The 25,405-nt window shown below is 53.9% G+C and overlaps 1 protein-coding gene across 1 annotated transcript; it reads right to left on the bottom strand.

Annotated features, from left to right (window-relative positions):
• Positions 1–258: 258 nt before the first annotated feature.
• On the bottom strand, positions 259–22,775 carry CAND2 (cullin associated and neddylation dissociated 2 (putative)). Its single transcript, XM_081811989.1, has 11 exons — positions 22,406–22,775; positions 16,271–16,414; positions 13,234–13,388; positions 12,428–12,551; positions 10,059–10,324; positions 8,607–8,712; positions 8,287–8,429; positions 6,206–6,498; positions 4,999–5,140; positions 3,161–4,663; positions 259–482 (listed from the first exon to the last, which is right to left on the bottom strand). The coding sequence occupies exons 1-11, from the start codon at positions 22,471–22,473 to the stop codon at positions 259–261; spliced, it is 3,168 nt and encodes a 1,055-aa protein (XP_081668115.1). The 5' UTR covers positions 22,474–22,775.
• Positions 22,776–25,405: the final 2,630 nt, after the last annotated feature.

Genomic DNA, 25,405 nt, shown 5'->3' with positions numbered 1-25,405 from the left:
CCCCACTTGTGTTCCCTCTCTCGCTGTGTCTCTCTCTGTCAAATAAATAAATAAAATCTTAAAAAAAAAAAAAAAAGAGCCTGCGTGCTCAGGGAGTAGCTTCCCCTCAGTAACGGATAGGGTCTCTGAAATAACTTTAGAACCTTACCCCCATTCTACAAAGGAGGAAACTGAGGCTCAGAGGTGAGAAGGGGCAGGCTAGGCTCACCCAGCGGTTCAGTGCCAGCACAGGGATTTGAAAGCAGGCCCTGCTGCCCGTCATGGGAGTGAGGTAGCCTCCTTGGTCTCCAACTCCCCTTGGCACATGTGTAGGAAAATCAGCCCAGACTCAAAGCCTGGGAGTGGGGACTGAATGGGGCCGGGGGCAGAGGGCAGGGGGTGCTCACCGATGAGGCTCTTCAGGAGGGGGTCAATAGGATGGGGCTGGTCAGATACGAGGAACTTGAGCGCTGTGATAACTGTGCTCCGGGTGTGTGGCCGACCTGCAGGACGAGACACATCAGCTTGGTGAGTGGCAGGGCGGATCCTGGACACCCACAGGTCCAAGGCGCCCAAACTCCCTGCCTCCCTGGGAGACAGAACCGGACCCCTCCCCATTCAAAACACCCATCTTTGGCGAAGTCAATGCTCTCATTTCCCTCGGCAGCCTAAAATTCATCCCTAAATTCTCCCTGCTGTGGCTGACAGAAAAACTGCCAGTTCTCAGGTAACCACACTGCAGGATGCAAACAGGGAGCCAAGACGGTGGTCAATCCAGAGCCCAAAGAAAGACCTCTGCTCAGGCCTTAGGGCTGCGTTCTGTTTTTCAGATGCGTTATCTCAATGAATCCTCACAATGGTCCTGTTAATTAATTAATGGTAAGATAAATAAAAATGTTTCATAAAAATTATTATTAGTCTCTATTTTACAGATGAGGAAGAAGACCCAGAAAGGTTAAGTTCGTATCTCAGGTCACACAGCAGATCCAAAATTCAATGGCTGATTCTGAGCCTGGCCGGGCCCTCCTCCTCAGGCCTGCATCCTCCAAGCAGGGGGCAGGTGTGTTCCAGGCAAACTGAAGGCCAAGGGGATTCCAACAGAATTCAGAACACCCCCTAAGCTTGGTAATGGAGAAGTCACTTAACTTTACTTTTCAGCTGGCTGAGTAGAGAAGGTGAAGAAAGGGAAGGGAATATACCTCCTATTATGGTGAAAGAAACAAACCAGAGCTGCTCGCTCCTCTCCTCCCCCAGCACACAACAGTGATGGGTTAAGGTTGTTTCCATCACGTAGATTTTACATTAGAGACTCAGGAAATAAGTTTACATTTTGGTGCCAGGGTGTGAATAAGTGACTTTAGACTTGCAGCTTTTTCCCTCTTACTCTATCCTGACTGGCTCCTGAGAAGATTCAGGGTGGCTGATGAAGACATGGACAACAGAACAGGATTAAGTGAATTTAAAATGAGAAAAATGGGGTGCCTGGGGGGCTCAGTCGTTAAGTGTCTGCCTTCGGCTCAGGTCATGATCCCAGGGTCCTGGGATCGAGCCCCACATCGGGCTCCTCGCTCTGCAGGAGGCCTGCTTCTCCCTCTCCCACTCCCCCTGCTTGTGTTCCCTCTCTCGCTGTCTCTCTCTCTCGGTCAAATAAATAAAATCTTAAAAAAATAAAAATAAAAATAAAATAAAATAAAGTGAGAAGAGTGATGGGGTGCCTGGGTGGCGCAGTCAGTTAAGTGTCCAGCTCTTGGTTTCAGCTCAGGTCATAATCTCAGGGTCGTGGGATCGAGCCCCGCCATAGGGCTCCCTGCTCCAGTGGGAAGTCTGCTTAAGATTCTCCCTCTCCTTCTCCCTCTGTGCACACGCTCTCTCGCTCTAAAAAAGAAATCCTTTTTAAAAATAATTAATTAAAAAATAAAATGAAGGGACGCCTGGGTGGCTCAGTCGGTTAAGCATCTGCCTTCGGCTCAGGTCATGATCCCAGGGTCCTGGGATCAAGTCCCGCATCGGGCTCCCTGCTCCGCGGGGAGCCTGCTTCTCGCTCTGCCTCTGTCTCTCTCTCTGTCTCTCATGAATAAATAAATGAAATCTTTAAAAAAAATAAATAAATAAAATAAAATAAAATGAAATGAAAAAAATGAGGCCGAGGGAAAATACAGGCAGGGAAGTGAGAGGAAGACTAGTGTGAGGGCAGGGAGAGCCAACTAGGAAGTCCCACAAACTTGCGAGAAGCAGGCCACGAATTTGGCTCCAAGCTTCCAGGCGGCTAACAAGGAAATGTAACTGGTTCGCTGGCTCAACAGTGTGCATGAGGCAGAAACAAATCCCAAGACTCTGGCCTCTCAAGGTTCCTCGTGAAGAGCCCTGTGAGTGTCACAGGCAATGTCTTTGATACATTCTTCTGTCCACACAGTGGTGCGGACTACAGAGCTGCTGCTTCTAAACCCAGCATCCCAGTAAGGGCCTAATTGGAATCACGAACAGAGCAATGATAGCAGTTACTCACTTAGTATTAATTACATACTACGTACTATATACCCAGCACTTTGCCTACATTCTGTCAATGAATACACCCACTGACCCTATCAGTGGGCCAGCAGACCAGCTCAAGGCCTAGCGGCCTTTCCTTCCCAGGGGCTTTCACTTGCCCAAGAGCCCCACAGTCCCACCTGTCTGCTTTCTCCCTCCCTGAGCTTCGGAATGCCCTGACATGCCCTTGCCTGACCACACAAAACCTGCCCCTGGTTTTTGCTGGACGCTCCCCAAACCCCCAGGGTATGGTACCCAGTCCTGGTCTACACTGACATTTGATCCTGGCTCCAACCAGCCCAAGAGAGCTGCACTCTCTGCAGACAGAAAACTGATTTTATTAACCTTCACCCGGAGCATGAGGCTACAGTCCACATCAATGAGTACGAAAATGGCATCATGAAAGGCTTATTTTTTGAGGGGACATACTAGGATATTAAGGATTCTCTCTCCTCCATCCCAGAGAGTCCCCCGGGAGGAGGCTGCAAGTCTCTGGAAACACTGTGTTTTCTCATGGATCCTCTGCCTTTACCTTATCCACACCGTGACTCTCCAACCCAGTGGTTTGAATTAGCTCACTCTGAGTGGGCCGCTCAGATGCAAACTGCCTACTTCCGATCTGGACTGCCTTTGCCCACACCTGTGCCCCTACCTGCAGCGAGCTGCTTCCGGAATCGGGGCAGGAGGAACGGAGGGTTCACGAGGACCAGCTTGCCGATGCACTCAGCCACCACCCCCCGGGTGCCCTCCTCGGCGCCCTCACAGCGTTGGAAGAGCAGGGCCCAGATGTCCTCAGCATAGGGCTTCAGGCTGTCGGGCTGGGCGGCCCCCAGGGCCTCCCTGAGCGAGTGCAGCAGCAGGTACTGCCGCCGGGGCTCAGCCTCGATCTGCCCCAGCAGGAAGGGCAGGAAGTCGGGCAGGTTCCCGGCGCCCACGCGGCCCAGCGCATAGGACGCGGCCGCCCTCACGTCCTCACTGGGTGACCCCAAGGCTTCCAGGAGCACTGCCTTCAGCTCCCGCTGGGGGCCTGGCCCGGCCACCTGGCCCACCTCGGCCAGCGACAGGAACGCCAGGACCTTGACCCCTGTGCTGGAGTGGGGTGACCTGGCATCGCAGACCAGGCGGTTTGCCGTGCCTGCCGCCTCCTGGGGACAGGCGGCCGCGAGGGCTGCCACACAGTGAGCCAGAGAGTGAAACACCTGCTTGTGCAAGCCTGGCCCGCCCTCCGCAGCCTGGTCATAGACAGGTGCCGTGAGCATGCGGACGAGCCCCTCGTAGTCCACGCACGGGGGGCGGGTCCCCACCAGGGCCTGCAGGAAGCCTTCGGCAGCGGCCAGCACGCCAGCGGGCAACAGGGGCGAGCACAGCAACCGCAGCAGCTCCGAGAGCACGGGGCCGCTGACCTTGGCCATAGAGGCCGGCTGGGCCTGGGTCACCGTGGCAAGGAAGTCCACGGCCAGCTGGGCCACATGCATGTCGCTCTCACTGACCAGGGCAGGCAGCTCGGCCAGCACAGTCTGCATGGCACCCGGCGGGAGGCTAAGTCCCTGGCTCTGGGCCAGCGCGTCCAGGGCGGCCAGCGTGGCCAGCCGCAGTGCCCGCTGGTTCTTCCGCAGGAACGAAGCCAGAACGGGCAGTGCCTCAGCCACGACGGGCTGCAGGTCGAGCCGCAACGGGGACACGGCCACCAGCGTCAGCGCCTTGACAGCAGGCAGCCGGGTGATCTCATTCCGCAGGCGGTCCAGGAGGAGCAACAGTGACGGCCCTAGGTCGTCCCCGAGCCGGTCACCCAGGTGGGCCACGAGGTGGCCCATGCAGGTGATGGCACGCTCCTTCACCTCCTGGTCCAGGTCAGTGGCACGGAGCCGTGCCAGAGTGGCCGCAGACATCTCTCCAACGTATGGTTCGGGGTCCAGCGTCCGAGGCCTGTCCAGGGGCCACAGGGCCCGCACCAGCTCCTGGAGCACCAGCAGGGCCTCGGCCGCGATCTTGTAGAAAGGGTCAGCCACGCAGGCCATCACGGGTGGCAGGAGAGTCGGCAGATGTGGGTGGAAGGCCTCGGCTGGCTCTGTGCCCAGCAGCCCCTGTAGGAAGGCCAGGGCGTCCATCCGGATAGTTGAAGAGCTGGAACGGTCCACCAGAGAGAAGACAATGCCTGTGGGGGGTGGGTGCAAAGGTTATGGGGCCACAAGCAGTCCCTGGATATGACGGTGGAGCACCTGCAGGCATCTGAGCTGGACCCAGACCCCTAGGCTCTTAGGCTGCAGATTCTGAAAGGTCAGGGCTTGGCCAGGGCCAGGGCGGAGGGACACAAGGCCAGGAAACCCCTCGGAAGCCAGGACGTAGGGCCTGTAGCCCAGCTTTGTTCTCACTGCTGGCAGTGGGGAGCCACCGTAGGTTGCTGAGCAGGGGTACCCACGGGGATTGAGGCCTGGGGTCGGGTTCTGGAAGAGCCCAGGACAGCAGATACCTGGCTGCAGTCCATCCTACCTGCCACCAGCACGGGCATGTGCTCTGCCAGGCTGCCAGGGAGGACGCCCGCCAGCTCGGTGAGGAGGCTGAAGCAGCCCTGGCGGGCCCTGACACTCCGGTCCTTAAGCTGCCGCTGCAGGGCCTTGAGCACAAGAGGCACCTGTGGGCAGTTTGCAGGGGATCAGTGACTAGCCAGGAAACCTGGCTGTCCCACCCAGTACTGGGGGGCTTGGCCCAGGCACAGGCCCATGGAGGGCCCCCGGTGTGGGAGGATCGCTCCAGCCCCAACTTTCCACCACACACTCCATACCAGGTACTCTGCGGTCGGTCCTGTTTCTGGGCCCTCTTTACAGACGGGGAGCAGGTCAGAGAGATGAAGTGACTTGCTCCAGGCCACCCAAGGCAGTCTGGCTCTCACCCCTACACTCCACGACGGGGAAGCACTGAGGCCCTTTTCCCTTCCCTGGCTAGATTCTCTCCCCAGAGGAGCCCAGTTGGTCCCCGAGCTTAGATGCCAGTGAAGCAAGGACTCCCAGACCTACATCTCCAACGTTGACTTGTGTGCTCCCCACCCGCCGGACCTTCCACATAAATGTCCGGAACAGAACTCTAGATATTCCCTTCACCGTGGCAAGGAGCAGCAGTTCATGCTTTAGCCAGAGCCTGGCACTCACATGACACCTTCCGGTCTTTCACCCTCCACATCTAATCCGTCAGCAAGACCCAAAACCTACCCCTCCAGTCTGACCAGTCCTCTTTCCCCTATGCCCAGCCCACAGCACCATCCCTCCCACTTGGACAACTACCATGGCCTCCTGCTGGCCTCCAGCGGCTCCTCTTTCCTGCCCTTTTACACTCCATTCCCCATATAGCAGCCAGAGTGAGCTCCTTCAAATGGGAATGGGATCCCGTAATTCCCCTCCTATGGCTTCTAGGCCCTTAGAATAAAACAGAAACACCTTCTGCGGGGGGCAGGCCAGAAGCCCTATTTGTGCTATCTATCTGTGTGGTCCAGGGGCCAGGGCTTCACCGGCCATGCTCCCCGCTGGGCCTCAGCACCTACCACAGGGCCAGGCAGTCAGGGCTCAGGGCACACACTTCCGTGGCTGGACAGATGGTGGGGCAGCAGAAGGATGGGAAGGCGGACGGATGGGAGGGTGAACAGGTGGGAGGGTGAGTCATGAGTTGGGCAGCGAGGGTGGGAGACAGGAGGAGGCGTGCCCACCTGGCCGCGCAGCGCGTGGAGGTTGCTGCCCGTTTGGGTGGGCTCCTCCATGGACTCCAGCCACCCCTTCGGGGGTCGCGTCTGCCGCAGCAGCACAATGTAAGCCCCGAAGACATCAGCCTTGACGTTCTCCTCGCGTTCCTTGAAGCGGCAGATGAGCGCAGGCGCCAGGGTGCCGTGGAAGTCAGGCAGCAGGTCGGGCCGAGAGCCAATCAAGGCTGCCATGCACTTGGCCGCGGCCCGGCGCACCTTCCAGCTCATGTCATCATCATCACTGTACTCGTCCTCACTCTCTGGGGCAGGAACAGGACACCCATGGAGCCCTGAGCACGGCAGCCTGGCCTCACCCAGGCTGTCTCCCGGGATGGGGCAGGGAGGAGGGAGCCAGGCCTGTTTCAACTTTCGTTGACTATTTACAGGCTGTTGGGAGTGTTACCTGCCATTTCATGAACACCTACGGTGTGCCAGAGGCAATGCCAAGCACCTCAGATCCACAACCTCATTTGAGCCTCACAACTACCTTGTGAGACAGGGGTTATTTTCCTTCTGTAGAGATGTGGAAACTGGGGGGAATGGCTCACCCCATGTTACATGAGCGGGGATATAGCTGGAGTTAGACCAGGATCCTCCCTTTGCCTCCAGACCCTTCACTGTTTTGTCTACATCAGGGACAAAACTAACTTCCAAGTCGTTAGTGAGGATTTCAGAGAATCCACTTGGGGCACAAAATACATCCTTTGGTCAGAACTGACTGGGTGATTTTCACTTACTGGGATTCCAGAAGGGAGAGGTGACAGGCCTCCTTCTGACCTCCTCCCCCCCTGCTCCCCCCCGCCCCGCCAGCCTCTCAAGTCCGGATTCTGGCTTCCAGGCAGGACTGCTAACAAGGAAAAGCTGTGTTTGTGTGGCTTTCTACTCTCCAAGCTCCCCTGAGAGGACAGAGCTCATCAAGTCTTCACCACACCTCAGGAATGAGGGCGCCGTGAGCCCCATTTTATAGATGACAAGAATTAGGCTCAGAGAGGGTGAGACTCTCCTGCGGACACACAGCTAGGAAACAACAGAGCTGAGATTCAGGCCCACAGGGCCCACCCACACACCTGGGGAGACGCACATGAGGTTAAGAGGGGGATGGTCCTAACTAGGGACACCACCAGGCACAGATCCAGAGGCCAGTGTGTTCTTTCTACCCATGCCACTCTGTAGATGACTCAGACTTGCAGAGCACTGGAGTCTGGAGAAGCCATAGTGGGCCATGTGGATGGTCCCATGGATATGTCCTGTCGCCAGAGCAGATGTCCTCTGATGGACTGTGGTTATCTCCACCCTATGCCACCCAGGAAGAAACATCCATAGCTCCAGGCTACTGGCAAGAAAACGCCCATTCTCCCTGACTTGGCGCTCGAGGCCCCAACACGCCTGTCCAATCTCATCTCCCACCATCCCATCTTATTCTGAATACCCCACCAGGCCCTAAGTCCCTCTCCTCCATCAATGCCCTGCTTCTAAGGCCCAGGGCCAGCAGTCTGAGTGACAGGTAGGACCATGGGCACAGAATGAAGGCAGCCACTGCATCCGTTCCCCAACCAGGTATCTCTCTCCCCGTTAGTACCTATCATTCCACCATTAGAGCTTCACTCTGCTGGGTTAAAGCATCATCTCTTGGAAGCCATTACTAAGCAGGCATAGAGATGGCAGCCTAGAAGTGGGGGCTCCAAGTCCCAGTTCTACCAACATCCTAGCTGTGTCATTTCAGGCAAATCTCTTCCCTAAATCCGGGTTTCCTTGTCTGAAATATGGGGATAATAACAAGAGTTCTTGGAAGGAGCATGAAATGAGAATGCTCAGGACACTAGTAGATGTTCCATAAATGATAGCAATTACCACTATCATTACCTGGATCTGTGCACAGGGTGGGGACCTTGGGGAACCCAAATCACGGAGGGCAGGGCTGGAGACTGAGGAAGAGTTAAGATCAGGATGGGGGTGCTAGATGTGTCTTTGGCTGGGGGGTGGGGGATATTCCAGGAAAGCTGCACCCATTTCCGCCTTCCAGCCCCGATGACAAGTTGGCCACCCACCTTGCTCACTGAATTCATTATCTTCTGTCTCCATCTGCTCCTCATCCCCGTCACTGTCGTAGTTATAGTTCGGGTCATGCTTCATGTACTGGAGGCAGAGGCTGGTCACGCTGGGCACGTGAGGACCCATCTCCTTGGGGCACCTGTGGGGCGGGATGGGGGAAGCTCAGCTGGACAGGCAGGAGAGGGCAGGGGGCCGGCCCAGCGCTGAGTCCTGAGATCGTACTGCTTCGAAGCCAGCATCGTGCCCCACCCCTTCGGCCCCCAACTTCCCAAAGAAACCCTGGGCCCCAGTCTCCTGGCACGCGCACTGCACCTACTTCCTCAGGAAGGCCTCAAAGGCCTGGAGGCAGGACTCCCGGAGCTCATCGTCATCCAGGTTGCAGAACTCCTCCACCAGGGGCACCAGGCGGTCCAGGTGGGCGCCTACAGGGCCAGGTGTGTCATTGAGGGCAGGCCAGACCCTTTCCCAGGCTCCCTCAGCCCACAGCACTCAGCCTTCCCTGCACTTGCAGCCCTGACCACTGCAAACTCCACTCGGTGGCTTCAGAGTCAAGCAGATGTCAAGGTTCTAGCCTTGTCTCTGCCACCTATGAGCCACATGACCTTGGGCACACCACAACCACTTCTCTGACCTAGGCTACTCATCCTGCCAGTAGCGATAACAATGCCTACCAGGCAGAGATTTGGGTGAGGATTAATGACATGATGCACATAAAGAGCTCCACCTGGCACAGGGTAGGCCCTATAGTAGCATCTGTCGTTGAAACTTACTCACGTCCTCATCTTCTTTCCTGCACTAGGTTGTAGCCCTGGATGGGAAACATGGAAATGCAGGTACTCCCTTATGCACCAGGCAAGGGCACCTTTTGGTGCTTTAAAGTGTTCTATCCTAGCTCTTCTCCAGTCACAGGCTTCCCCATTTTCCTGCCCAACTGACCATGAACCCTAGTCTGGTCCTGTTCAGGCTCCCTCATGGGTTCATACTCCCAAGAGTGACCAACGGTGGCTGTTGTTTGAGGGGGGATGCGGACAGAGCACGGACTTCGGGGTGGGGTCCCCGAGTGTGTTCATAAAATCCCTTACAGTGAGAGAGCCAGAGGGGAAAGAGGGGCAGACCGTGGCCAACTCTGCCCACACTGGCTTGTTCTAGCCCAGAACTCCGAGGTGCTTGAAAATAAATTCAAACCTGCAGGATTCCATTTCTATAAGATTCATCTCTGGTGACAGAAAGCAGATCAGTGCTTGCCTGGAGTGGGACAAGGGGAGGGATGGACTGCAAAAGGGCACAAGGACACTTTTGGGGGGTGATGGAAATGTTCTACATCTTCATTGCGGTAGTACTTTCACAGCTGTATGCAAAGATCAAAACACACTTAACTGTGCACTTTAAGTAGTACAGTTTATTGTATGTACATTATGCCCCAATAAAAATTTTTAAAAATTCAAACCTGGCTTCTGGGTTGTTATATCTGTCAAAGTAGGAGAATAGAACATACTGTATTTAAGTTTGGTGGCAGCACGACGAGCTCAGGGCCCACCCACAGCATCTCAAGCTCCGCCTCCCGCTTTCAGGCATCAGCCATGCCCCCTTACCTGGGAGGTGGCTGACACTCATGCTCTGCCCCTTACTCTCAGCTCGGGCCCCACCCCTCCCCCAAGCTCCTCCCTGCATCAGCCACGCCCCCTCATCTAGGAGGCAGCTCGCCCCAGGCTCCGCAGCACCTCCCCGCCCCGGCCCCGCCCCTTGCAGAGGGGCTCCACCCCCTTACCGAGGCGGTGGCCTGCCTGCCGGCCGACGCTACCCAGACATTGGATCAGAGTGCGGATGGCGACGGGGCTGGCGGGTGCGCGCGGGCCGGGCAGCCGATCCAGCAGGTGGTCCGCGAGCTCCACGAAGAGGTCGGTGCTGCAGGCGGCCGCCAGGTGGCCCAGTGCCCCGACTGCCCGCTTGCGCACGGCCAGGCGTGGGCTGCTCAGCTGCGGCAGCAGACAGTGCAGGAGGCTGGCGTGGAAGGCACCCAGAGGGGCGCCCAGCCTGGGGAGTGGGAGGGGATGTCGGACGGGGCCCACCCAGCGGGCAGCCTGGGCCAGGCACCTCTCCTCTCCCCATCCTCTCTCCAGGCCTGCTCCCCGGAATTATGACAACCCAATGACCCTTGGTAAATGGAAAGGCACCCTGCAACTGTGTGGAATAATTATTTATTTATTGTTACACAGAGAAAGCAGAGAGGGGAAGGGACTTTCTCAAGACCACTCAGCCAAGAAATACAAGGCCAGGACTTGAATCCAGATGTCCAGGTTGCTAGCCTGGGGAGAAGGCTTGATGGTAATGGAGTGTGGGGGACTCCAGTGGGGCTGATTTCCTGGTGGTCTGGGCTTTGCCTCCTAGGGACACTCTACACACACACACACACCCTGTCAATCGGGCACACTCTACACACACACACACACACACACACAGCCTGTCAATCGGGCACACTCTACACACACACACACACACACCCTGTCGATCGGGCACACTCTACACACACACACACACACACCCTGTCAATCCATCCCCTTCACTGAGATCACAGTTCTCTAAAGTCTACCTCTGACCTGGTCAATCCTCTGCCTAATTCCTTCAGTGGCTCCCCAGTGCTCTTTGGATAAGCTGGGCTCTAGGCTTAAGGCAAGAGGCAAAACCAGAGAATGGCTTCTGCACAGGGAGAATGCAGCCCCCTACCCACCTCAGCAGCTTCTGTCTTCACCTTCAAAACCAGGCTTGTGCATTTTCTGTCCCATACATATGCTGAGACTTTTCTCACTCTACACAAACACATTGGCCTCACACTCCCATATCCAGCCTGGCTCTCTCTCCTGGATTTCATTTTTCTTTCTTTCTTCACCTACTGTGTCACAGGGCCTGTGCTGGAAGGTTGGGTGAGATTAGACTGGCCCTAGAGCCTGCCCTCATGGAGTCTTTGGTTGAGTGGGTGCCTCCCAGGCACCTCTGATTCAACATGCTTCAAATGAACCCATCATCTTCCTCCCCACAACCTGCTCCTGTTCCCAGAGTGCACCCCACCACAGCCAATGGCCCTGTGTGCCCCCCAGTCAGTAAAGCCAGACCTCTGGGTGTCACCTCTGAGTTTTTGCCACTCACCCACCCCGAGTCCTGTGGAGTCTATCTCCTAAATACAACCTGAGTGCACCTGCTTGCAGAAGCCTCCTAACCAGTCTCCCTGCCCATTCAACCCCTGCCATCTACTGTGCACATGGCAGATAGGAAGAGAAGTCTGAAACACACAAATATGCACCAGGCATTCCTCGACCCCTGCCCTGACCCCTGCGCCCCCACTCCTCACACACTCAGTGTCAGCCTTAGTCACCCACCCCGCAGCTCCTGCTCAGCCCTCAGCCTCATGTCTCCACATCAGCCTCTCCACATTACACCCCAGCCCCACGCTGTCTCCCCCAGGACCCGAGGGCAGTCTCTCTCTCCAGTGTCCCCCTTATGCCCAACCAATCCTGGCCAAGTTCTACCCATCCTTGAAGGCTCAGCTAGCGGGGCCCTCTCGAGGAAAGTTCCCTACCCCCAGCTCCTCCTCTGAGCTCCTAAAGGCTCTGCTCTTTTCCTTACTGTTGTTCTTATCCACTTAGTTTACGTTATCTGTGAGCTCCTCCCTAGGAGGGCCCAAGACCCATCCAATTCCATATTCCCAACACCAGTTCAACATCTGACATTTTTCTAGGTCACAGAGTAGGTGTTCAAGTCTTGGGAGGTTTAATGAATGAACAATTTTAAAATGTACAGTGTAATTTAAAACAAAGGCCCAGCTCTATTATCCCAAAAGAAGAAAAAGAAAGGGGATGAGGGAGAGGACGAACACATATAGGCTTCCAGGCTTGGAGAGACCTGAATTCAAACCCCAGGTTCTGCCATTTACTATTACCTTGGCACTGACAGTGTGACCTTGGGCAGGGCTCAGAGACTATAGAATTGCGATGAAGGAGCTCTCCTTCGCAGGGCTGCTAGGACACTCAAGGAGCGCCAAGCACAGAGCCTGGTGTGCAGTTAAGTGCTGGCTCTGTGGCTCTGAATCCCTCTCTGTCCCCATGTTGCCCTTCCCCGGTCCTCCTTGCTCAGGTCCCCCACCTGCTCAGCATATCAGAGAGGATGTCCAGGGCTTCCAGCTGCACAGCCACATCCTCCTGCTGGGCGATGGCACTGGTGAGCTGGCCAGTGATCTTCCGGCACACGTTGGTAGCCAGGCCAGAGCCTGCACAGAGCGCAAGGATGACACAGTGAGGCCCAGGGCCGGCCACCACCTCTGGTCAGCCCTTGCTTTCGTTATATTCCTGAGCCTACATCCCCGAGAATCCAGCTGACCCTGGCCTTGAGTGGTCCAAGGTTTGACCCAGAGTCTGACTGAACTAAAGGGGACAGCCAGGGAAGCTGAAGAATTGATGGCTGACTCACCCCACACCCGGCCCCACGGCCTTCCACCTGCTAACTAGGGAGGCAGGGAGAGCTCCTTGCCTAGACTCCCTTGTTGCTAGCAGGGGCCAAGTGACTCTGCTCTGGCCAGTAAGATACAGGTCAAAGCCTTCTGAGGGCTTCTGAGGAAACATGTGCTTTTCTTAAAAGAGGCAGAGACCTTACCCCTGTCCTAATTGAGCTGCTAAATGACTTGCTGCAGAAATGGGATGGCTGATCCCTCCAGAATTCTGTGACAAAAGCAACCCCGTACTCCCTCAAGCTGTCCTTAGTTAGATTTTTGTTACTGACAGCTAAAGCATTCCTGACACAGAGCCAGGAACTTAAACAGAGCTGGGTCTGAATTCTCTGCCACTCACTAGCTGGATGGCGTTAGTAAGTACCTTCACTTCTCTGGGCCCCAGTCTCTTTAATCATAAAGTAGGACAGATAATGACAGTGCCTAATCCCTGGGACCTGGGTACCTGTAGCTGCAGGAGGGAGCTCCGACAGGACAGTCTTGAGGCCAATGCCAGCGATGTCTCGGAGTTGCTCCTTATCTGACCGCATGTTGGCACAGAGGGCATCCACGATGGTCTCCACCTGGTACTCCTTCACTTTGCCCACCAGAGGACCCAGGCTGAGCAGGGAGGGAAGGAGGGTGTCCAAAAGCCCCAGGCTCAGCCCGAGTCACGCTGCTCCTTAGGTTCCCCCTCAGGCCCATGGGGCCACATGTGCTGAGGAAAAGGCCCCAGATCGACAGGGGACTCCTTATTTTGCCAGAAAGACAGGCACCCTCTGGCTCTGCCAACATCATTCCTGGCACCTCCCAAACCTGCACCTCCTCCTGGGTTTTGCATGTCAGTATATGGCCAAACCCCTGAGCCCAGTAACCTCAGCTCGAAACCAAGGAATGGCTAAGAGTATTCTCAGTTGGAAACCAGCTGGAACCTCAGCTGGAAACCAAGGAATGCCCAAGAGGTTCTCAAACTTGAGCGTGTATCAGAATCCTCTTGGAGGACTTGTTAAAACAGATTTCTGGACCCCACCCCACATTTTCAGATTCAGGAGGTCTAGGTGGGGCCTGAGAATTTAAATTTCTAGCAAGTTCTCAGTGGGTGCTGATACTGGTGGTCCAGGGACCACACTTTGAGAACCTCTGCCTTAGAGCCTTGCTTTGCCGCTCATAGTCACAGATCAGCTTCACAAGCATCACCAGCATCACCTGGAACTTGTCACAAATGCAGACTCTCAGGTCCTACCCTAGAGCTACCGAACCAGAATCTGCAGTTCAACAAAGGCCCCAGGTGATGTGAAGCCACATTAAAGTTTAAAAACAGCTGCACTAGACACATTAGTTCTCAGCCGTAACTGTGCATTGCCATCACGTGGGGCGTTTAAAAAACTGTCACCCGGGTGCTAGCCCCAGAGAATCGGAGTTCGTTGGTTTTCAGGTGTGGCCTGGACATTGCGAGTTTGTTTTTGTTTTGTTTTGTTTTTTAATTCCCTAGGTGATTCTAACATGCAGTTAAGATTGAGAACCTCTGGGGCACCTGGGTGGCTCAGTTGTTACGCGTCTGCCTTCGGCTCAGATCATGATCCCGGGGTCCTGGGATTGAGCCCCGCATCGGGCTCCCTGCTCGGTGGGGAGCCTGCTTCTCCCTCTCCCACTCCCCCGGCTTGTGTTCCCTTTCTAGTTGTCTTTCTGTGTCAAATAAATAAATAAAATCTTAAAAAAAAAAAAAAAAGATTGAGAACCTCTGACCTAAATGAATTCTGGGATGTGGGTGTGCATTCGAGTGCAGATTCCCAGGTGCTACTTCCTCATCTGCCCATCTCAGACTCCTCCCTCCACCCCTCCTGCTCCTGAGTCCGAATCCCTGCTGGGGAATACAGAGCTTTAACCAGGGTCCCAGGGAACCGCAATGCATACCAGTTTGTAAACCGTGGCTCTCTTTTGACGGTTTTCAACATCAACTCTTCTATCCAAGTACTCGTGGGGTTCCCCCCACTTTCTGCCTCCTATAGGTTCTGATTGGGGTGTAGTGCCCTCAGGAGAGTTCTGGAAATTTATGGGGGCCTTTTTTGGTCATAACTAATGAGATGTCACTTCTGGCTTTTATTTGGGGGCGGGGGGGCGTGCATGTGGCTGGGAAAGGCAATATTGTAAAAGAAAACATGTTCCATGTCCTGCTGGAGTTTCTAATACCCCACTGGGCATTTGCATAGGAAAAAAACCTTTCCATAATTATCTGAGTCCAAAATCTAATTTCAATTTACATATAAACGCAAAGCACTTTTTATACTATTCTAATAGGCTCTAAATTTCCCAAGAATATAACTATCCGGTAAATTGAAGGAAGACTGTACTTTGTTTTCCGGAAAACTACCAGGAGGTGTTCGCCATTTCAGAAAATCTCATCGCTAATGGAGAAAATCAGCACCTCAGTGCTGCTTGTGGGAGCTGAGTCCTCAACATCCACACCTGTTTCTACCTGCCAAGTACCACGGCACCCACAAGTGAGCCTACATTTAGTGCAGGTTTCATGAGAAATAATGACTTTATTATCCCTTCAGTCAAAGTGCCCAAGCATTCACATACTGGAACACACACTACCGTACTATTGGTTCTGCTGGTGGGAAACCGCCATCCACCCTATCTCTACCGCGTGGCCAGAGAGATGCTTCCAGACTACAAACATGACCATGTCATGTTCCTGCATAAAACTATGGATTCCCTCTGCTCTTGGGATCAAGTTGAAATTCATTAAGACGGCCCAGAATGCCTGGGCCCAGCTCACAGAGTGCTGTTCCACAGGTAATGCCCCAATTCTCTGTTGACTGTGGACCCCTGCCATTCCTCAGTCCTCCACCCACCCACACACACGTGTGCCCTTCACATACCTCATCTTGCTTTTTTAGCTCTACAGGTAACTGGCCAAGGTCTCAGGACTGCAACCTCAGGGTGCCTAGGGCAAAGGCTTTTGGGGCCCCCCTGGCCCTTCAGCCCTCACCACTCCTTTTGCATGCCGGCGTGACCTTCCAGCTGCCAGTCCCTGCATCTGTGCCTGAGGGCTTTCTCTGGCTGGCAGGGTCAACCCTCCACACTACCCACTACCCTGGGAGCAGCACTCAACCAGACTGACAGCCCACGGGTGGAACACTCCCCAGGGCATGTCCTACACTGCGTCCCAAAGGCCCCCAAGGGTTAAGCTCCATTTGCCCACAGCAGTAACTTGCTTGATCTTCCACACGTTATTGGCTTTCTTCCTTCCCTACCTCACTTCCTTATTCTCCTACTGGAGTTTTCTGGGATCACTTCCCAAATAAACTCACACTTGAATCCCTGTCACTGGGTCTACTTCTGGGGGAATCCAGACCAAGGCACTGTCCAACTCCCCTGGGGCTTAAGGGGGTGCTCACAGCAACTACTCTCTCAGAGACTGTACCCCAAAGGGGCAGGGGCCCGTGGGGCTCTCTCACACCTGGCCTTGCCCTGTCCCCACCAAGGCCAACACTCACCACTTGACGGCCAGGTTCTGCACCTCACCGTTCTTGTCCTCCAGCAGCCTGAGCAGCATCTTCACCACCTTCCGCTCGCTGTCCTCATCCAGCTGGATGGAGTCCTTCTGCAGCTCCGACATCAGGTCACTGGTGGCCATGAACCTGGGCAGGAGAGCAGAGGAGGACTACTGAGCAGCTCCTGGGCCCCAGTGTTCTGGGAAGTTTCTTAGAGTTCCCCCAGAAGCAGACCTCGCTACAAAGATTCAAGGGCAAGTGGCTTATCTGGGCTGGAGGCTCGGTCGGGCCACCACCAGGAGACCAATGGGTGAGATACCAACTGCCACGTCACGGCAGACTAGGAGTCGTACAGCACGCTGGCTAAATGCTGAGCGCTGTGAGTTTGGTGGCTCCTGCTTTTACCACTCATGTAAATGTGAACTTGGACAAGTCACTTCACCTCTCTGAGCCCTACTTTACCTGTCAGAAAAATGGGGATAAGAACAGCACCTGCATTGTGGGGTTATATGGGAGTTAAAATGAAATAATGTATGTGATGCACTGAGCACACAGTGAGCACTCAGTAAGTAGCACCGCTGTTATTTTATTTTATTTTATTTTATTTTTTTTTAAAGATTTTATTTATTTATTTGAGACAGAGAGAATGAGAGACAGAGAGCATGAGAGGGAGGAGGGTCAGAGGGAGAAGCAGACCCCCCGCTGAGCAGGTAGCCCGATGTGGGACTCGATCCAGGGACTCAATCCAGGGACTCCAGGATCATGACCTGAGCCGAAGGCAGTCGCTTAACCAACTGAGCCACCCAGGCGCCCGAACCGCTGTTATTTTAATGGCATGTTACGTCATTCACCTCCTTCATGCTAGAAGGTTGAACAGACGCCTCTCTACCAGACAGGTGGAGTGGGGCTAGACCTGCCCACCTCCGCCTCGGAGAACCCACTCAGCCCCTGCCTTTAGACCAGTGGTTCTCAAACTGTAGCTGGCATCAGAATCACCTGCAGGGCCTGTTAGACACTGCTGGGCCCCACCCCCAAGGTTTCTGGAATCAGGTCTGACCTGGGGTCCAAGAATTTGCATTTCTTTTTTTTTTTTTTTTTTAAGATTTTATTTATTTGAGAGAGAGCGCGCAAGCAGAGGGAGAGGGAGAAGAAGGCTCCCCACTGAGCAAGGAGCCCGATGCAGAGCGCTCAATCCCAGGACCCTGGGATCATGACCTGAGCCAAAGGCAGACCCTTAACCGTCTGAGCCACCCAGGCGCCCCCAGAATCTGCATTTCTAACAAGTCCCTGAGGAGCAGGGACCACGCTCTGAGAACTCCTGCCCTAGGCCATGCTGATGGGCTGCAAGCATATCTTAGACACTGATGTCAAAAGCTGGCCAGTTCCCAACCATGGCTCCCACCCCAGGGTGGCAGGTGGGCAGATCCATGTGGCTTGACACCGTGTCCCAGGGCGTTAGAACTGCAGTGGGAGTCTGAGCTGGAAGGCCATGAGCTAGAGCTGCAGGAGCATCATGGCTCCTGCCGAGATTAAAAGGGCACAGCGGCCTTAAACTGGCAGGCCTCAGCTGCGTCCTCCTTGCAGATGTTTTTCAAAAATTAGACCTAACAACAGTTAGAAACTGGGGGAGTTGATGTAAAAGTTGTAATTACCAGATTCTCTTGAAAATAGTCTTCTGGTTTTTTTTTTTAAGATGTTATTTATTTGAGGGTGCCTGGGTGGCTCAGTTGGTTAAGTGACTGCCTTCGGCTCAGGTCATGATCCTGGAGTCCCGGGATCGAGTCCCGCATCGGGCTCCCTGCTCGGCAGGGAGTCTGCTTCTCCCTCTGACCCTCCCCCCTCTCATGTGCTCTCTCTCATTCTCTCTCTCTCTCAAATAAATAAATAAAATCTTTAAAAAAAAAAAAAAGATGTTATTTATTTGAGAGAGAGAGCATAAGCGGGGGGGGAGGGGCAGAGGGAGAAGCAGGCTCCCCGCTGAGCAGGAAGCCCTACGTGGGGCTCGATCCCAGGACCCCAGGATCATGACATGAGCTGAAGGCAGACGCTTAACCAACTGAGCCACACAGGCGCCCCGAAAATAGAGTCTTTGAATACAACTGGGCCAACATCCCCTGGTGACAATAACTGGCTGGTCAGGGCATGGCTGTCCTCATTAGGTGGGACACTATCTCCAGTTGACCAGGTTCCCACCAGGCCCACTGTACCCGTTCACTGGGTCTTGAAGGCACTTGCAAGGAGAGACTGGAGCGGAAGGCCAGAGCAGCCAGGAGAGATGCGGCAAATTCAGGGCCAGAGAGTGGCAGCCCCAGAGAAAGCCTCCAGCTTTTGCTGACCCACCAGACCACCCTGCCTCCTCACACCAGCCTTGTTTTAGGCTTGAGCTTGCTCTACCAGCAAGAGTCCTACTGTTCCTCCCAACCCTCCTGTCAGGGTTCCAGCCTCATCTTTGCAGGCTCAGACCTGCTGCTTGATGTCATGGGGAGACCCACAGCACCCTGTTACCAGGAGGGCACTTGTCGATGTCACTGCTGTTTATTTTTAACAGCTGGGATTAGCCTCAAGCTGCTGAGAGAAGGAAGGAGGCTGGGCTGGAGACCGGGAGGGAGTGGCAGGGCTGACTGTGCACACCTCTGGGCCGGGTCATTGCAGGAGAGGCAGCCAAGGGAAGCTGAAGGAGGTTTGCATCTGAGCCATGCCAAGGCCGGGGGTAGACACACGCACTCCTAGGTCTGCCTCGCTGAGGGGACATTCTGAGATGGTAGGCAGGGTCTCTAAGCTGTGTTTCTGCTGCAGTTCATAGAGACCCAGCTCAGCCTGGCAACTGAAGGAATGTGTTCCTTTGCCCAAGATGAGCCTCCTATCCCCCTCTTTCTTCTCTGTTGAACTCCTATTCAATTGTCAAGGACCCAGTTCAAATGTCCCAGCCTCAGAAATGACTCCTCTGACCACCATGCCCTATCCCCAACCCACACTCCCTAATCACACTTGGTTCCCCTGGATAGGATTCTCTCAGAGCACTCTGCATTCTTAATCAGAGCACTCTTCAAACTGCATTGCAAGCTTGGTTACCAGTGTGTCTCCCCATTAGAATATGAACTCACGGGGGTCCATCAAGTTCGTCCCTGGGACTCCAGACCCAGCAAAGAACAGGTCTAGAGAAGGCCTGGGAAGTATGGTGAGGGCAGGAGGGGAGGCAGGGAAAGAGCCAGCCCCTAACAGCCAAGCAGCTGTGTGGGAACCCAAACTCAGAAACCAACTCTTCTGAGATATGCCTCAGCATTTCAGCCACCCCCGAGGTCCTGCAAATAACCAGCTTTCAGAGAAAGAAAGCTGTATTGTGCATATGTACGTGGCGGTGGCAGTGAGGGATGTGCAACAAAGCATATAATTTGGTAGATAAGAGTTTGAGCACTGAAGTTTGCCTTTTTTTTCTAAGATTTATTTATTTATTTTAGGGAGCGTACATGCGTGGGGGAGGGGCAGAGGGAGAGAGAATCCCAAGTGGACTCCAAGCCAAGCACAGAACCTGACACAGGGCTTGCTCCCACAACCGTGAGACCATGACCAGAGCCGGAATCAAGAGTCAGATGCTCAACCAGCAAAGCCACCCAGGCGCCCCTGAAGTGTGGCTTTAAGTAAATACATAGGTCTTGCCACTTATCAACTAGGTAACTGACTCCTGAGTCTCAGTTTTCCACCTACGAAGTGAGAATTTTCTTTGCCTCACCTCGTAACATCTTTGGGAGATTTCAATAGGACAATCAGCTTTTAGCATGAGTCAGATGAGGAAACCAGGCTCGTAGGGGCTGCACGATCTGCCCAAGGTCACACAGCAAGTTGGGAGGAGACTCAGCACACCAGTCAGGTCTCCTGGCTCCTCAACAATTACTATTGTGTTTTCGAAAAATGATTAAGGAATTCCTGCAAGACCCCCCAGTTTGTCCATCTGGCTGCTGGAGTCTGAGTGGGAACTGAGCAGCCTCCTGCCCACAAGGGGACAATAGGGATCAATGGTTTCCTTGACCCTGCCTGGGACCCCCACTTGCAGTTACCACCTGCCTCCAGAAGCCAGAGGGCACAGTTTGTTTCATTCCAGAGAGACAACTCAGCTGAAACACTCGGCCACATGGGCACCTGGACAGTTGGTCAGCAGGACCCAGCCTTCCCGGTATTTGGACTTTAAAAATAGACACCTTTCTCATATGCTTGGGATGGTTTTAAGTGTTCTCAGGCAGAGCAGGCTGAAAGGGCTTCTCAGGCTCTAGTTGGCAGGGCCAACTCCCTCTCCTGGAGACTGGAATCAGGGCCCAAGAGACAAGGGTGCAAATCCCCTTGGCCACTAGCCGGCTATGGGCAAGTCACTTCACCTCTCCGAACCTCTGGAGAACAGGAAGGACTGTTCTGGACTGCCTGGGTAGACTGAATGAGACTGCACTGGACAGCAAGCAGGGAGCCTGGCACCTAGAAAACATTCACTGAGCACCTTCTGTGTACCCAGAACAGGCTCTGGGATGCAAAAAGGAAGCACACAGTCCCGGTGCAGGGGTTCTGAGTATCTCGGGGCTAGAAGTGATGCAGTAGAAAAACAGGGCAGGACAGGTACTGTGGGAGCCCAGGGGAGGTGCCCAACCCTGCCTGGTCGTCAGGAGGCATCCCAAAGAGGTGACAAAGGAGTAGAAGCTAGCCAGGTGAAGGGAAGAAATGAAAGGGGGGGAGGGATTGCAAGTAAAGAGTGGGGAGAGGGCATGGCAAATTTCTGATGTGCATGGAATCATAAGCGTCAATTTATTAAGCACCAATCTGGTGCCAGCCACTAATCTAAGCACTGCCCATGCACTAACCCTTTTCAAAAACTCATACCAACTCTCTGAGGCGGATTCTATTATTATCCCATCTTATGGAAACAGAAGTTGAGGCTCAGAAGTCCACAGTCACACAGCCAGTAAGTGGTTGGGGGCAGGATCTGAACCCAGCACTATGGTTCTAAAGCTCCACCCTTGAATAGCTCTTGAAGGGTGCTGAGGAGTGGGTATCAGAAGGAAGGAATCAGACCAGGAGAGGGGGGGCCTCAATCTCCTCACCCGTCAGAGGGCTGGATCAGATGGCCTCGCTAAGATCTCAGCCTCTGGGTTAAGGCTGACCTGCATTTGGACCCCACATCCTCCACTTCATAGCTCTGTGACTTCAACGGTCCCCTTCGTGACTGGGGATAACGTGACAGAATGTTCACTAAGTGGACTATGTTGGTTTCTGTGGCCTCTTTTCAGCTCCTAGGGTCCAGAACCGGCTGTGTGACCAGAGCCAATCCCTTCATCCCCCGGGGGCCTCAGTTTCCCCCTGAGGAAGACGGGGTTGGAAGAGAGGTTTCCTCCATTCTTTCCAGCTCTGTTCCGGTGTGGCTCAGTGATGTTCGGCGAAAGGGAAACAAAGAGAAGGGGAGTGGCACCCCAAAGCTAAAAGCCCCTACTCCAACCACCGCCTACCTGTGCCTGCCAAGCCACTCAGCCCAGCCCCCTCCTTCAGGCTGTGTCAGAGCAAACCTCGGAGGGGCGGGGAGGGGAGAAGGTGCCCTGCTGAAGCGCAGGCAGGGGGCCGGGGGCCGGGGGGCGGGGGTGGGGAAACACTCCGAGGAGAAGAGGGCGGAGCTGAGGGGGCAGAAGGTAGCTGTGGAAAAGCCGGTCCCGGGGTTGTGGGCCCGGGAAAGGGCTGGGTTTCAATGCGGGGAAGAAGAGGCAGGCGCCGGGATCCCCAAGGAGGAGCCGAGGGCTTCACCACGGGTTCAGGTGGGAGGCCCGGGCGCATCGGCTGCAGGGAGAGATGAGGGCTGGGCACACAGGAGAGACAAGGCAGAGGAAGGCTGCCGAGGGGAGGAGCTGGGCTCCGACGAGCCGACGGCGGCAGGGGCCGACGCGCGCACGGTGGGAGACAAGCAGGGACTGTAGAGAGCGCAGGGCTGCGGCGCGGGGAGCAGGGGAGCTGGAGCTGCAGGGGCGGGGGTCACGGGGGGGTGGAGCTTAACGCGGGCAGAGGGGCAGGGGCTGCACGCTCGTGGGGGATGGGCCGGCGCGGCGGGAGGCGAAGAAGGCCGGGGTTTCAGTGGGAGGCGCAGAGGCGGGGGCCGGCAGCGGGGCGCACCTGAAGTCCTTGTCGCTGGACGTCATCTTCTCCAGGAGGCTGGAGATGTGGAAGGCGGCGGTGCTCATGGTGGCTGCGCGCCGCGGGGCTGGCCGGCGGGAGCGAATATGGCGGCGCGGGCGCCCCCTCCCCCGCCTTGCGGCGCGGGCTGCGCTCACCGGACAGAAATAGCAGCCCCCGCCCCGCCCGGGTGGTGCCTCGCTCGCGCCTCGGCCGAGGCCGCCGCGGGAGGCGGAAGGGGGCCTGCGAGAGGCTCTGCGGTCTCGGCCCGGGCACCAGGCACTGCTCCGTGCGTGGCCCGGCACCGACTTGCACACCCCCAGAGACGGGGAGCTCACTACCTTTCGGCGGTAGCCGCCTCCCTGTGATTCCTGTGGGTCCCGAGCATGATTGCGTGGCACGCGCATGGGATCGGAGAGTCTCAGCTTCGAATCCCAATTCTGCCGGTTCCGGGGCTATGTAGCCTGGGCCAAGTTACTTTACCTCTCTGAACCTCAGCGTTTTCATCTGTAGGCATTCAAGAAGCAGGAGCTGCTACTGTAGGTCAAGCCAACCAAAGCACTTCTACCCCCCAACCCACTCCTCAGGCTGGCCTGCCTCAGAGTCAGGCCGGATCTGAAGAGTGTACCCAGTCACCAGGCCCCGTGCCTGCCATCTCTGCCCCTCAGACCACAGGGTCAGTTTCTTCATTTTGCAGAGATGCAGCTGAGTCCCAGAGAGGCAGAGACTTCCTAAGGGTCGAACAGCTGGTGGATCCGAGATGGAGTCAGGACTGACCCTGGATCACTCGGTGCCTTGGGCAACAGTCCTTACACGAAGCTCCCCACACTTGTTCAGTTCGGTACACGCTCAGCCTTGGAGAATGTGTAAGAGTACAGGAGAGCCCTGTGCCTCTCTAAATAGCCAGGAGGCTGCTGGCTCTTAAGAAAGGGAGTAGCATGTGCTTTGGAGCAAAACAATCCTGGGTTCAAATCCCTGCTAGGCTGCTTCCCGGCTGTGTGACCTTAGGTTAATAACACAACCTCTCTGGCCTATGTTTTTCTCACCCATAAGATGGAAGATTTAAAATATCTTTATAGCACACTTACTGCGTAGCTGGGTTCTAGAGCAGTGCTGTCCAACAGAACGTTCTTCAGTGTTGGAAATTTTCTTTGCACTATCCAATATGGTAGCTACTAGTCACAAGTGGCTACTGAGCACTTGAAATATGACTAGTGTACCTGAGGAACTGAATTCCTAGTTTTATTTACTTTTAATTTATTTAAATTTAAATAGCTACCTATGGCTGGTGGCTACCATAGTGGACAGTGCAGTTCTTGATAGTAGGAACACAGCCCCTGACCTTTGGAGATTTATGTTCTAGTAGAGGATATGAGCATTAAGGAAGTAAGTGATTACATAAAGAAAACAAGAAAATCTATACAGAAACATAAAAGAGGGTGAGGGAATAGAGAATGCTGGCATATAGAGGAGCAACTTTAACTAAGGTGGTCAGAGAAGGCCTTTTTGAGGAAGAGACGTTTGGGTTAAGACCTGAACAGATGAAAAGGAGACAGCTGGGAAAAGATTTGAGGGAAGAGCTTTTCAGACAGAGGGAACAGCAAGGGCAATGGTCCTGACGTGGGAATAAGACTGATGTATTTAGGAAAAGGTGATGGCTGGAATGTGGTCAGTCCCCTACTGGAAGAGGAGAGGTCAGAGAGATGGGCAGGGGCCAGATCATTCTCAGCGTTTCAGGCCAGGGTGAGAAGTTAGATTTCATGTCAGAGCACTAGAGAGTCACAGGAAGGCATTAAGCAAGGAGATGATGTGATTGGTTTATTTTTTAGAGAGCTCCCTCTGGCTGCTGAGCAGTCATGCAGTCAAGAATGATGGTGGTTTGCATTAGGGGAGCGGTGGTGAAGGTGGGAAGAAGTGGACAGATTCTGGATATAGTATAGAAATAGAATACAGCAGCTTCACTGAAGGATTGGATGTGGAAGTGAGGGAGAGGGAGAAATCCAGGTTTTTAGCTGGAGCAGCTGAGAAGATCGTGATGCTTTTTATGAGGATGAGGAAATCAGAGGAAGGAACCCTTTGCAGGGAAGGAGGACTTAAGAGCTTTGTATTGACGTGTTATCTTGGAGATGCCCACAAGATATCTAAGGGGAAATGTCATATTGACAGCTGGATACGCCATTTGTGTGGTGGGGAGAGCATTGGGTCAGAGATAGAGATCAAAGGAAGGTCTTCACACAGAGATGGTGTTTAAAGTGATGGGAGTGTAAAAGGATGGATAACATTAAGTGTTACCAAAGACATGCAACAAATAGAACTCTTATATGGTGCTGGTGGGAGCTTTAATTGATGCAACTACATTAAGACTGCTTGGCAATATTTACAAAAGCTAAGCATGTATCTATCTACCTTGACCTACTCACATAAGCGATCACTCTCAGACATGTATTCAAGATATATGAATGCATGTGTATCCAACAAAAGAATGAATATACATATATACATACATATATACCATGGATATAAATGTATTTATAAAATAGAATACTACATATCAATGAAAACCAACAAACTACTCCTATGCAAAATAATGTGAATGAATCTCAGAGGTATTATACTGAATAAAAGAAGCCAGACATAGGAGTGCATACTGTGTGATTCCTCTTGTGTGAAGTTCAAAACCAGGCAGAACTAAGTGATAGAAGTCAGAATAGTACTTACGCTGAGGGGTACTGATTGGGAAAGGGCACAAGGTAGCCTTCTTGGGATGCTGTTAATATTCTCTATCTTGATGGGAGTTATAATTATATATATATTTATATATGTGTAAATTAATCAAGCTGTATTTTGATATATGTAAGTTTGCCTCAGTAAAAAGGAAGGAAATGAAATAAATATATAATTTAATGCATTTGTTTTTCTATTTAACAATATTTTTGTAAAAATTTTACAGGTTAGTAAATATAATTTTTTCCAGTCAGAAATTACTAAACAGTTTGGTAG

The sequence above is a fragment of the Leptonychotes weddellii genome, chromosome 1 (assembly GCF_054177405.1).
Source record: "Leptonychotes weddellii isolate Sample4059 chromosome 1, ASM5417740v2, whole genome shotgun sequence".
Classification (NCBI taxonomy): domain Eukaryota; kingdom Metazoa; phylum Chordata; class Mammalia; order Carnivora; family Phocidae; genus Leptonychotes; species Leptonychotes weddellii.
The sequence above is the reverse complement of the archived record's forward strand: the minus strand, read 5'-3'. Positions and strand labels throughout refer to the sequence as shown.

Excerpts from the sequence above, each read along its gene's own strand:
- CAND2 (XM_081811989.1), bottom strand. The coding sequence starts at position 22,473 with ATGAGCACCGCCGCCTTCCACATCTCCAGCCTCCTGGAGAAGATGACG. Across the intron at positions 12,552-13,233 it reads GCTCCCTCCTGCAGCTACAG|GCTCTGGCCTGGCTACCAAC; the intron begins GTACCCAGGTCC and ends CGCTCTGTGCAG. Across the intron at positions 5,141-6,205 it reads TCCACGCGCTGCGCGGCCAG|GTGCCTCTTGTGCTCAAGGC; the intron begins GTGGGCACGCCT and ends AACTGCCCACAG.